Source organism: Belonocnema kinseyi, chromosome 8, assembly GCF_010883055.1.
Source record: "Belonocnema kinseyi isolate 2016_QV_RU_SX_M_011 chromosome 8, B_treatae_v1, whole genome shotgun sequence".
Classification (NCBI taxonomy): Eukaryota; Metazoa; Arthropoda; class Insecta; order Hymenoptera; family Cynipidae; genus Belonocnema; species Belonocnema kinseyi.
The window spans coordinates 10,251,740-10,266,122 of NC_046664.1; the positions used below are offsets into that span (position 1 = coordinate 10,251,740).

Sequence of the window (14,383 nt, forward strand, 5' to 3'; positions counted from 1 at the left end):
CTTCTTTTTGGTGTGATAATTCAACACTTGGATTGAAAATTGAACAATTTTATAGAAAATTATTTTTTTTTGTGGTTTGGAATTAATTTTTTCAACTAAAAAACTAACTATCCTATTTTTATTAAAATTTGATATTTTCTATAGAACTACTTTCTTGGAAGTTATTTTATTTTTTTGAAATTTATCATTTTATTTAACAAATCGATATTTTCGTTGGTAAAAAATTAATTTTTGTAAATTTAAAATTAAACTATTTGGTTGAAAATGAACTTACTGATAATGGAAGCACTAGAAAAGAATGCCAGAAGATGAAATATTAAAAAACAGATAAACAATAGAATTTAAAAGTATCTACATTGTCTTTTTTCCAATGAAAAATATCCTCTTCTTTCAGCAGCTTGCGAGATGCCAGTACCAGTTTTATTCACAAATCGTGAAAGTGTTCGAGGGTACCGTGCGCAAATAGCAGCCAAATACAGCGGGAAATTTCTCCAAGTGAGAAACTATGAAGGCGAGGAGAAAAAGTTGCAAATTTCTTTGATTGACGGGAATAAAAAAATGTACGATAGTAATGCAATCTCCTTTTACTTGGCGAAACCCGAACTGAAAGGAGCCGAAATTTTCGCGCAAAGTGAAATTTTACAGTGGATGAGTCTGGCTGATAATCAAATTTTGCCATCTTCAAGCAGTTGGATTTTACCGTCTTTGAATTTGGTGCAAATCCCGAAGGAGGGTGTTAAAGTCGCGAAGGAGGAAATTTTTAATCTTGTGGCAGCACTGGACAAAACTCTCCTCTCGAAAACCTTCCTCGTCGGCGAACGAGTTACGCTCGCTGATATTTCAATTTTCACTGCACTGATGCCGTTATTTGAACACGTTTTTGATGCCAAATTGAGGCAGAAGTATCAAAATCTCAACAGGTGGTTCAATACAATGTTAGAACAGCCGGAAGTCAGAGAAGTCATTGGAAATTTCATTTTCTGTGAAAAACCAAAATTTTGATGATTTTTACCCCGGTAATTAGTATCTGCGTTAGAAAATGATGGAATAATTTTCTTGTCAAATTGATTATTTCTTTTTTGCAATCTTTCATATTTTTATTAAAATAAATCCTAATTACAAAGCTATCTTTCTTCAGTTTCTTCCGCACATAAATCATCGTACAATATCCTTATTTGTTTTAAAAGTGAGGCAACATTGGTTCCCAGCTTGGCGGAAATTGGAATAATTGGCAGATCAATTTTCTCACTGAGTAATCGTAAGTTCTCCTGTAATTTCATTAAAGAATATTAATTATTTTTTATTAATTCGAGATAATCAGGGCTTGGGCTCAATTTAGAGATTTAAAAAACAGTGTAAATAGTCTCACAATTTTAAAAAATAGAGTCAAAATAGAGTCATAGAATTTTTCAAGTATTAAAAATGAATTTCAATGTTTATCTTAAATGTTATTATTTATTATACCAAGATTCCTATTTATTTACCGCAGGCTTTTTCTCATTTTTCCACTTGAATGTGAATTAAATTAATAGAACCCAATAAGAAAATCCGACTATTTTTGTTGAAAAGTATAATATTACATTTTTAGTTCAGAATTAATTTTTTTAATTTTAATATTTGGTTAATCTAAAAATCCAGTTAAAAAGCCATACTTCTTGGTTGAAGATTCAACAGCTTTTTTGAAAATTCGATATTGTGACAGATTTTAAGAGAATTTAAGAATTTATGATTTTTAACAATATTTTTATTGTTCAGGTGACATCAGCAGTTGAATATACATTACTTTCCAGCTCAGACATATTCAGGAATTACAGTGTTTCATATAATTTAAAATTTTTAAATTTATTAAAAAAAAAAGTGTTTTCTACTTTAGAAGATAACTCTTTAACCAAATACTGGAATTTTCAACAAAATAATTGGATTTTTAACACAATAGTTGAATATTCATCCTAAAAAGAGAAAGTGCCAACGAAAAAGTGTCGTAGTTTATATTTAAATAAAAAAAGAATTAAATTTATACAACAAAAGAAAAGAATTTAAAAATAAAAAAGACGAATTTCCAACAAATAAAGATTTTTCGCTCAAAAAATAAATAAAAGTTTATCTATATTATTGAACCTTCAAACCAAAAGACAAAAATTCAATTTTCAAACAAAAAATATGACTGTTCAACAAAACATTAATTTTCCACGAAACTGATGCATTTTTACACAAAAAAAGGAAATTTCAAAATAAAAAATCATTTTTTTTACAAAAAAAACGCGCATTTTTGAGCTTCACTTTGACCCAAGTTGTTGCATTTTGAATTAAAAAAGATTAATTTTTGACAAGATAATTACACTTTTAACCAACGAGATAACTCTTCAACTTAAAATATAAATCTTAAACAACAATAGTGATTTCTTAACAAAATGAAATTTTTTCTATAACAGATGAAGTTTTAAATCAAAAAGATAAATTTTCAAAAAAATAGTTGAATTTTTTGTTGATAAAGATTTTTATGCAAACTAAAATATTATAACTATATTATGTGACATTTATCTTAAAAATATTTCTCAATATAAAGAGTAATTGAATTTTTAGTTAAAAAGAATTAATTTTCAAGAAGAAATTGTAATCGAATTGTTTTATTCTCAACAGAAAATTTAATTTCTAACCAAATAGCTGAGATTTTTAACAAAATAGTTGAATTTTTAAGCTGAAAAGCGAAATTTTCAAAAAAAAATAGGATAGTCAAATTTCAGGTTACAAAAATTAATTTTCAACAAACAAAAAACGAATATTTTTAATCAAATTGATGAATTCTCAACAGAAAATGGATTTTTGACCAAATATTTGAATATTCAAGCCAGAAAGACAAATTCTTAACGAAACAGGATGATTTTCACCAAAAAAATAAGATATTTAAATTTCCAGTTAAAAAAAAATTTTAAATGCTGATTGTTGAATTTTCGAGAAAAATAATTTAATATTAAAATAATTAAATTTGCAGTTAAAATCTCATTTATTTTCATCCAAAAGAATCAACATTTTTAATGAAATTCTTGAATTCTCAACAGTAAATTTAATTTTTAACCAAATAGTTGAACTTTCTACCAAAATAGTTGATTTTCCACCAAAAAGGGATGCATTTTAGATCAAAAATAGGATAATTGCATTTTCAGTTGAAAAAAATTAATTTTCAACAAACAAAAAAACAATATTTTCAATGAAATTGTTAATTTCTCAAGAGGAAATTTAAGCTTTCGCCAAATAGTTGAACTTGCTACCAAAAACAAAATAGTTGAATCTTCAAGCCAGAAAGATGAATTTTTTACCAAAAATCAGATACTTACATTTTCATTTGAAAAAATTGATGAAACGAAAAATGTTTTCAATAAAATTGTTGAATTCTCAACAGAAAATTTATTTTTTAACCAAATAGTTGAACTTATTATCAAAATAGTTGAATTTTAAATAAAAAATAAGATAGTTAAATTTTTATGGAAAAAAATAATATTCAACAGAAAAAACAAACAATATTTTCAATCCAAAAAGACGAATTTTTAACCAAAAAGGATGACTTTTTAACAAAATTTTTGAATTCTCTAGCAAATAGTTGCACTTTTATCAAAAAGTATGAAATTTATCTTAGAGCAAAAAAATTGTTTATGACAAAAAAGTTGAGTTTTCATCCAAAAAAGATTCCAGTTAACTCAGTAACGTCAAAAATTTAATTTTTGTAACAAAACAAAAAAGTTTCTAAAAAAAAAATTGAATTTTCAATCCAAAAAGACGAATTTTTCCAACCAAAAAGGATAAATTTTTAACAAAATAGTTAAATTCTGTAACAAATAGTTGCATTAGATGAATTTGTAATAAAAAACAATTTTTTTTTTATAAGTGGAACTTTCATCCAGAAAATAGTTCAGTTCATTTTTCAACACCAAAATATAATAATATAAATTAAGCTATTACACCAAAATATAAATAGTAAAATAGCTTCATTTCTGACCAAACAGTTGCATTTTTAACAAAAAAAAATTTTAATTGCTGCTAAAGCAGGTAAACCTTAAAATAAAAAAGACAAACTTTAAAAAAAGAGTTGAATTTTCAACCGAAATTTAACGAAAAAATGAAATTTTCTATCAATTGAAATAAATTCTGAGATTTTCATAAATTCTCAGAGAATTTATTTCTCGGTTATATTCTCGGTAATATTCTCATGGTCGTTACCGTTCTTAAAGCAATATAACCGGCTCAGAACTCTAATTGTGGCTTCAAATTTTTTTAATTTGATTGCAATTTTTTTTCTTGACGAACACATGTTTTTTAAATGAAAAACTTGTTTGTTACAAATTTACATTTCCGGGTTGAGAATTAATTTTTTTAGTAGAAAATTTATTTTTCCAGCTAGAAAATTAAATAATTTAGTAAATAACAAACTATTTGGTTGAAAATTGATGTATTTTGTTGAAAATTAATTTTTTTTTGGAAATGCACTTTTACTGGTTAAAAATGCAACTGGCTGAAAATTAATCTTCATTTTTTATTTTAAATTAAAATATATATATATTTGTTGAAATATGAACTATAATCGATTTTTGTTGAAGAATCAACTATTTTCTTAGAAAATTGTACTTTTTGGTTCAATTCAACTGTTTTTTATTTCAAATGAAAATTTCTTCTTAGTTGGAAAAACAAATATTACATTTTTCAGGATTACCGCTGGACCGGAAAACCGGGAAATGACGGGGAATTTTTTGAGACCAGAATTTTACAAATTTTAGAAAGAAAATCTGTCCAAGTTCGATTTTAACCATTTTTTAAATAATTCATTGAACTTTTTTTTTCTTTAAGTATGATATTATTCCGTTTATAATGCGTAATTTGAAAATCTTTTACTTAACAATATTTTCCATTTTAGATTTTTATTTTTAGGCGTACATTGTTAATTTCGAGAATTTTAAAATGCAGTCTTGGAAGACTTAAACAATTAAAAATTAAAAGCGTTTGAAATTGAAAATTTTTACTTGTTCGACTGTAAATATAAATAAATAATTTAAAAAATTTAACTGTACTTGAAGTCTCAAAAAGTGAACAATAATTGATTCATTAAGATGATTTTGAATCCTTTCAAAATTTAAGAATGTACAGAGCTCGGCGTTAAAGATTAAGCTTGTACAATTTGAAAGCCTTATTCGTAAAAAATTTAAATTTGAACTGAATTTTTTTAAATATAAAGTCTTGAAACTTTGAAATTTCAAGGAGCATTTAAGTTTTTATTGTAACGATTTAGATTGTTTTATTTAAAAAATGAATAAATTTAAGTGAAAATTTTTAAATTTGACATATAAATAACAACTGAACATTTATTATTTATAAAATAATCTGAGTAATTTTTTAGGAGAGAGACTGAAAAGATTCAAAATTAATTAAAAACTTCAAATGATTGAAAATAATTTAAACAATGTGGATGTTCCGAGAAAATTGGGCTATTCGTCCCAACATTTCAGTGCAAATAGCCATGGCCTAATTTAAAACAAATTTAGATTTTTTGAGATTTTAAACAAAAAGTGCATAAGCTTTTAAGAAATTGTAAATAATAATAATTTTAAAGGATATTTAGAAATTAGGAAAAACTTTGAATAATAATTTTTAATTTGAAACAACATGTATATTTTTTAAGACTCTAAAATAAAATTTTGAACCTTTTTTAAGGATATCTAAACTATTCAAAATAAAAATAATTCAACTTCTTATGTAAAAATTGTTTAGTTAAAAAAATGTAATGATTAAGATTTTAATGTTTCTAGCTAAAAATTGGTAAAAATACTTTATTTTCTTAATTTTCAAATTTAATGATTGATTTTTCTATTTAGAGCATTGAAAATGATAACATGGATTTATATTTTTGGAACTGAATCTGAATCTTTGAATTCTATAATTTAGAAAAGTTAAAAATCATACATTTTTAATTCAAATGGAAAAATGATTAGCTTTACATTTCGAATTTTTTAGCATAATTGACCGTGGAAAATGTTTACGAACCGGGATTTTTTTTCTTCCATTAAAACGGCGACCCTGATTTTTTGTTGGTAATTTATCTTATTTCGTTGAAAACTCAACTACTTAGTTAAAAAATCATTGTTTTTGTTAAAGACTCATAATTTTAGTTGACACCCCCTTTTTTTTTGTTAAAAGTTAAACTATTTTACTGAAAATTCGCTTTTTTTTGTAAAAAAAGTACAATGCGAAATAAAAAATTTTTTACTTACAAAATTTTCCATTGAAAATTTTTATTTCGAAGCTTACATTTTTAATTTGAAGAATTTGTAAATTCTTTCTTAAAGACTTGAACAAATAAAAAATAAAGGCCTTTGCTGTTGAAAATTTTGGATAAAAACATTTCTATTTATTAAATAAATAATTTTTTAAAATTTACCTGTACTTTAGGTAATAAAAAGTGAACAAAAGCGAGTTGACAAAACGATTTTAAACCAGTTCAAAATTTAAGAATTTTCAGATTTTAACGTTAAAACTTAAACGGTTTCAATTTGAAAGCCTTAGTCATTAAACAAATGTGAACATGTGACTGAAAGTTTATAAACTATTTTCAACTTAAAAATAACTTCATAATAATATATTCTTAGTTAAAGGATTTTATTAAATTAAAAATATTGTTTCAGTCGAAAATATTCCATTTTTAACTGATTCAATTTGACATTTTTAATTAAAAAAGATTAATTATTAAATATTCAGCAACATTTGAATTTTTATTTAAAACAAGTAAATTAAAACCAAATATTTAAAAGTCAAGAATTTTTAACTGAATTTTTTGACATAGAAAACCTGGAATCGTTAAAATTTCGAAGAGCCTTTAAACTTTGAACGTTACAATTTTAATTGTTGTATTTGAAAAATGCTTAATTGAGAGGGAAATTTTGATTAAAAATTATCATGCAAATTTTAGCAAGTTTTCTTAAAATCTTCGAGAATATTTTTTTGAAAATTGTGTTTAAATCTTTGAAAAACCTTTTAAACATTGTCTTAAAATAATTTTTCAACATGAAAAGTTATTTTTAATTTTCCTACGAATCTGAAGAAAATGTTTCTATTCTTTTGAAGCCTTTCATAATTCTTGAAAAGAATTGAATTTTTTTGTTTAAAATCTGCGAAAATCTACATTTTGTTTTATATTAGGCTATCATTTCAAGTTTTACATTAAGTTTAAATATTTTCCAAACGTCTTCATATATTTTAAAATTACTCGAATTTCGCCCACAAATAATAAATGTTCAATTGTTATTTAAACATCCAAATTGTAAAGAAATTTTCTAAAATTTGCAGGATTTTCTGAAAATTGTAGAAAAAATTAAATTAATTTTGACAGAAGTTCTGAAAAAATTTTCAAAATAATTTTAAATTTAAAACCAACTTAAAACACCTTCTAGATTTTTAAATATTTTAAAATAAAATTTTGAAGCTTTCCAAAGATGTTTAAACTATTTAAAAAGAAAATAATTGAATTTTCAATTTAAGAAGTTTTCAGTTAAAATTTTTTCAATTTTTCAATATTTGGTGTTTCTAGTTTCAAATTCCTTAAAATTATATCATTTTAAAAATTTTAAAGTTCATTGATTGATTTTTGAATTTAGAGCATTGAAAATGATATCGTGGATTTATATTTTTTATTTTGAAAAATGTAAGTACCGTCAATTTTATACGCGTAAATTATTGAGCGTTTGAATACAAAAATTTTTATTTAAAAAGTTTTAAATTTCAATTTTAAAATTTCAAAATTTAACAGTTCCACTTTGAGTGCTTTCATTTGCAGCTCAGTTTTTATTACCTCAAGTGAAAATTTTTTTAGCTTTAGTGTTCTATTTTTTTAATCTCATTTCGTTGGGTTTCAAGATTTATCATTTCGGTTAAAAATTAATTTCTTTAGCTAAAAATTTAACTAATTCATTTTCTGATTAAAAATTAATTGCTCTGGTTGGAAATTTAGTTTCATAATTAAAAAATGTATCTACTCCATTTTTAAGAGCAAAATTGACTTTTTAGTATCAAATTTAAATATTTTGCGTTGAAAATTCAACTATTTGGTTAAAAAGTTATTTTTTGTTTTGTTTAATGTTAATTATTTCAGTTAAAAATGCTTTTACTTCAACTTAAAAGTTAAATATTTTATTCTTTGTGGGAAATTTATCTGATTTAGGTGCAAATTCAACTATTTTACTGAAAATTAGTCTTTTTTTTGTAGAAAAGTAATCTTATTAGTTAAAACTTCACCTTCTTGGTTAAAAATATAACAACTTTGTTGGAATTCCGTTTTTTTTGTTTTTTGTTTTGAAAATTTAACTACAATATTTTTTGTTGAAAATTCATGTATTTTGTTGAAAATTGGTCTTTATGTTAGCAAATTAATCTTTTGGGTTAAAAAACAGATTGGTTAAAAATTCTTCCTTGGGCTTCAAGATTTATAATTTCGGTTAAAAACTCATTTCTTTAACTGAAAATTTAACTATTTTTTGTGTGTATTTTATCTGTTTTAGGTACAAATTCAACTATTTTACTGAAAATTCATCTTTTTTTATAGAAAAGTGATCTCATTAGTTTACGCTACACCACTTTGGTTGAAACTTTAATAATGTTGTTAAAAAGTCTTTTCTTTTTCTTTGAAAATTTAACTATTATATATTTTTTGAAAAAAAATTTTATTCGTAAAAAATTCTTCTTTGGGTTTCAAAATTTATAATTTAGGTTAAATTTTATTTCTTTAACTGAAAATTTAACTTTTCAACTAAGAAAATTAAATTTTTTAGTTTTAAATAAATTTCTCTTGTAGGAAATTTATTTTTCTAATTACAAAATTTAACTATTCCATTGTTGGTTGAAAACTTTTTTTATTAGTAGAAAATTCATCTATTTTGTTTAAAGTTTGTCTTTTTTATACAAAATTCATCTCCTGGATTGAAAATTCAACTATTTCGTTAAAAATTCATTTTGCTTGTTTAAGATTCATCATTTTAGTTAAAGATTAATTTATTTATTTAAAAAAAAAAACACATTTTCTTGAGAATTCGTTTGGCTAAAAATTGCAGTATGTATTTAGTTTAAGATTCAACTCTATTGTTGAAAGCTCGTCTTTTTGGCTTGACGATTCAACATTTTAGGTGACATTTTTTTTCTTTATTGACTGAAAAATCTTGTTCCGTAATTTATATTAATTAGCGAACAAGTTGAAAAATATGTTTCCGGGAAAAGTGCAGAAAAAGTCGCATTAGCGGAAAATGTTTAGAAAATAGTGTCCTTTTTTAAATGTAACTACTTTGTTGAAATTTTTTTTTAAACTAAACATATAATTATTCCGGTAGAAAAATTAACAATTTTTCTGAAAATCCGGTTTTTTTTTAATTATTAAGAATTAGATTTTTCACGGAAAATTCAACTATTCTATTTTTGGTTAAACAATTATCTTTTTTTGAATAAAAATTCAACTATTTGGTTAAAAATTGGTATTTTTTATTTGAAAATTTATTTACTTTGTGAATAATTCTTCTTTTTTGTAGAATATTGATCTATATGATTTAAAATTCATCCTTTTGGTTCAAAATTGGTATTTTTTATTTGAAAATTTAAATTATTTATTTGGAAATTTATGTACTTTGTGAAAAATTCTTCTTTTTTTGTAGAAAATTAATCTTTATGATTTAAAATTTATCTTTTTGGTAGGTATAAAATTCACCTATTCCTGTTGAAGATAAATAATTTTAGTTAAAAATTCATCAGTTTGGTTGTAAATTAATTTCTATAACTAAAAATTTAACTGTTAAATTTTAGGTTAAAAATTGATCTTTTCTAGGTCAAAATTCAAAATTTTGGCTGAAAATTTGTCATTTCAATTGAAAATTTAACTATTTCGTTGAAAATTCACATATTTTGTTTGAAAATCAATTTTTATTTACAGAAAATAATCTTTTTCTTTTGAAAGTTAATCTCCTTGATTAAAAATTCTACCCTTCGGTTAAAAATTCAAGTATTTCAATTAAGTAATTATTATTTTAATTGAATATTCATCTTTGAATTGAAAATAAAATAACTTGATTGAAAGTTCGTTATTTTGTTAAAAATTCATTTTTTTGGTTGACGGTTTATCATTTTATTTAAAAATTCATTTCTTTGGTTAAAAAATGAGCAGGTTCATAGAAAACTTGTTTTTTTTTTGATCATTTTTGATTAAAAATTATTTTATTTTTTCATTAAAAAGGTAACTAGTATTCCAGTTGTATATTCTATAATTTCAGTTAAAAATTCATCTCTTTGGTTCAACATTCATTTTTAGACTAAAATTTTTTTCAATTTTGGATTAAAAATGATATTTTTTAGTTTAAAGTTGGTATTTTCTCTTAGAAATCAACCTTGTTGGTTGAAAATTGATCTTTTGATTAAAAAAAAACAATTATTCTGGTTTAAGATTCATCATTTTAGTTAAAAGTAATTTTTTTAACGGAAAATGTAACTAAGTCCAATTGGATATTCCACAGTTTTAGTTGAAAATTCATCTGTTTGGTAAAATATAAATTTTTGCAACTTAAAATTTAATTATTTCAGTTTTGGCTTACAATTTATCTTTTTTAGATTAAAATTAATTTGTTGTTGTTGAACATTCAACTATTTCAGTTAATGATTCATTGATTTAGTCGAAAACTCATCTCTGGTTGAGAATGTAACTACTTTGTTGAAAATCGATTTATCTTTTTTTGGTGAAAATTCAACTTTATTGTTGAAAAATGATATATTGCACTTAAAAATCAGGGTGTCCGCTGGATCAGGAAATGACCGTGCATTTATTTTTTGACCGGGAGTTTTACAAATTTTTAGAAAAAATAATCCGTTCAACTTAGATTTCAACCGTTTTTTTAATAATTAGTTAAATTCTGATCTTTTTCAATTATAGCGTTCATTTTAGAATGCGTATTTGAATTTCAAGAATTTCAAAATGCCGTTTTAAAGACTTGAGCAATTAAAAATTAAAAGCGTTTCAAAACGAAGATTTTTTATAACAAACATTTTTAGTTGATCCAGTGTGAATATGAATTAAATTATGATTTTTAAATTACGATTTTTAAATTTGAATTGCACTCTAAAGTTTTAAAAATAAATAATAATTGATTGTAAAAGACGATTCGGCATCAATTCACAATTTTAGAACTTCCAGAGTTTGGCGTTAAAAATAAAACTGTTTCAATTGGAAAGTCTAAAGCAAATTTAAACGCCCTATTGAAACTTTATCAACTATTTTTTATTTTTAAATAAAATTTAAATAATATATTTACGATTAAAGGCTTTTATTAAATTTCAGTCTAAAATATTCCATTTTTAAAACACGCAATTTTAAATTTTTCAATTTAAAAAAAAAGAACAGTTGTTTAACATTTAGAAATATCTGGCTGTACTTTTAAAATCAGTAATTATAATTAAAATACTTAAAACGGAACAAAAAAACTAATTTGAAACTAAATATCGATTTTGGCCCATTTCGAACATGAAATTTAGAAGTTTTTTAATAATAACATTTTTTAAGATTGCTAGGAAAATTGAAAATGATTTTTTTTAATTATTTAAAATTCGAATAATTTAAAAAAATATTTAGAAGTTGTGAAAAACTTTTAATAATATTTTTTAATTTAAACAAATTCAAAACAACATGTAGATGTTTCAAGATTTTAAAATAGAATTTCAAAGAATTTTAAGGATTTTTAAACTATTTAAAATAAAAAAAAATTTAATATAATTTAAACAGAGATTTTTTAGTCTTTTACAAATTATAGTTGGAACAAGAATTTATTCAGAATAATAACCGGGAATTTCAAATTTTAACAACTTTCGGGGTAGCACTGAACATTTTCAAAAAGGAACAAAATTTTGAAGTGAAACAGGGAATTTTCCCAAAGAATTATAATTCTGAGTTAAAGCAGAGAATTTTTAAATTTTAACCAATTCTGAATTGAAACTGGTATTTATCCGAAAGAATTATAATTTTTCTTGGAACAGGGAATTTTTTAATAGAATGAATTCTAATTCGAAGTTGAAACGGGACATTTTTGAGAAAAATTAAAATTGTGAATTGGAACAGGGAATTTTACAAAAATTCGAATTCTTTTTGGCAACTGAAAATTTTCGAAAAGTATTAAATTCCGGATTTGAACAAGGAATTAAAATTTTTTAACCATTTCTGAGTTAGAACAGGAATCTCTCCAAAAAAATAACAATGCTTAATGGAAAATTGAATTTTCCCAAAAAAATTATTGTCCTGTGTTGAAACGAAGTATTTTCGAATTAAATTAAATTATGAATTTGAACAGGGATTTTTTCCAAAAAGTTCTAATTCTTACAATTAGTTGAAATGGGAAATTTTCGAAAAGAATTAAAATTCCGCATTCTGAGCTGGAATTAGAATTTAAAATCGCTTAAAATGGTATAATTTTAAATATTTTTAAATTCAGTGATTGATTGTTCAATTTAGAGCATTGAAAATTATAACGAGGATGTATATTTTTGGAACTGATTCTTTGAACTCTACAATTGATAAAAGTTAAAAATTTGTAATTTTGCAGTTTAACTAAATTTAATTTAAAATTGTGCAGTTGAAAATACAAAATTGTTGAATGAAACAAATTTTAAAATTCAATTTTCGAAGTTTAAAATTCAAGAGTTTCACTTTGAGTGTTTTCATTGGCAGTTCAGTTCTTATTACTTCGAAAGGAACCATTAGATTTATTGTTCGATTTTTTAAATTTCATTGACCATGAAAAATGTTTGCGCACCGGGAAATGACCGGAAACTTTTTGCTTTGACAAAAACGGTCACTCTGAAAATGAAACTTTTTGTTTTAAGAGTTATGTACTTTGTGGAAAATTCGTCTTTTTTTTTGTAGAAAAATAATTTTTATGGTTGAAAATGCATCTTGTCGACATAAAATGCAATTATTCCACATGAAAATTCACCAGTTTTTATGCACTGTTGTATTAAAGGATGTTTAGAATTAATGTCATGAATTAAATATTGACGTTTTGCGGGAAATATGAATATGTTACTTTTAGTTGACGAGGAAAATTGAAAAACTTGACCGGGAAATGACTGAAAATTTAAAATCGTTAGTCGAATCGCCACCCTGAAGAGTCAAATATTATCAAAGAGTGTGATGAGTGGTCCGAAGCCTGGATAGTTTGAATTCTGAGTTTAAAATTATTGTTATCGTACCTCAGCTTCCGGTAAATCTATTTTATTCGCTATGACAAGCATTGGTCGTTCAATCAACTTTGGATTGTACTGGGTTAGCTCATGTTTTAAAATTTCCAAATGATTCCACGGTTCATCCATCGTAATGTCCAAAATAAATAGTAGAGCTTTGCAACGTTCGGCGTGTTTTAAAAAAGTTACGCCAAGGCCTTTGTTTTTGTGTGAATTTTCTATTAAACCAGGCAAATCTGCAACTAAAATACAATTTTTTTGTGTGGGGTACTTATTTCGCACTCAAAAGATAGAAAAATTCTGGACAAATACATAGGATTTAAAAAGAATTCAAATGAATTGGAGAAAAATGGTTAAAATAAAAAAATATATTGATTTCTGTAAAATTGGAATGAATTAAGAGCAATTTAAGGTAAACTTCAAGGTTTTCGAATCAATTAAATACAAAACTTTTAAAAGTGGAATTGAGTAAATTTAAGAGAATTCAAGTGATTTAAAAAAAATGCCAAAAGAATTAAAAATATTTCAGCGTAAATTAAGAAGAATTCGGGATGAATTCCAAAAAATAATTTTAAAGCCCTTCAAATCTTTGAAACGTTAATAATTTCTAACCAAAAAAGTGACTATTGACTACAAAACAATCCAAAAGAATTCCAATTAAATGGAAAACAATTTTTAAATATAAAAATTCTATTGATTTCTGTAAAATTGAAATGGATTTAGAGGAATTTAAGGTAAACGAGAAGAATTTCATAAAGTTCATAAAAATTAAAGGTGAATTAAAAACAAAAATTAATTTGAAAAAACTTCACTCAATTCATTAAATTTGAAATAAGCTTAGAAAAATTTAAGGGAATTCAAAAGAATTTGATGAAATGCCTAACACTTCAAGCTTTCAGGATCAATTAAATAAAAACATTTAAAAATTAAAAAAGAAATCTAATCGATTTAATAGAATTGAGTATAATTTTGGAAAAATTCAAGTGATTTAAAAAAATTCATGAAAATTCCAAAGAATTGTGACAAAAGTTACAGAATCAGACAGGGTTTAGAAAAGGAATGGGGGTAATGGACAACATATATGTTCTGAACTATCTAGGAAATAAGAGAATTAAAAGGGAAAAAGGGGCAATGATAGCAATGT

General features: G+C 23.7%; 2 protein-coding genes across 3 annotated transcripts in view; one reads left to right on the forward strand and one right to left on the reverse strand.

The window, feature by feature from the left end:
* Positions 1-1,125, forward strand: part of LOC117178367 (alanine--tRNA ligase, cytoplasmic) — a 45,824-nt gene extending 44,699 nt beyond the window's left edge. Inside the window, exon 13 of the mRNA XM_033369796.1 lies at positions 395-1,125. Coding sequence (XP_033225687.1) covers positions 395-1,002 — 608 coding nt within the window. The 3' untranslated portion in view covers positions 1,003-1,125. The remainder of the gene's footprint in view (positions 1-394) is intronic.
* Positions 1,103-14,383, reverse strand: part of LOC117177891 (mitochondrial ribosome-associated GTPase 2) — a 51,351-nt gene continuing 38,070 nt past the window's right edge. For both annotated transcript variants that reach the window (XM_033368961.1, XM_033368960.1), the window contains exons 6-7: positions 13,249-13,481; positions 1,103-1,268 (exon numbers count right to left, since the gene is read on the reverse strand). In XM_033368961.1, the coding sequence (XP_033224852.1) occupies positions 1,125-1,268; positions 13,249-13,481 (377 nt within the window). In that variant the 3' untranslated portion in view covers positions 1,103-1,124. The remainder of the gene's footprint in view (positions 1,269-13,248; positions 13,482-14,383) is intronic.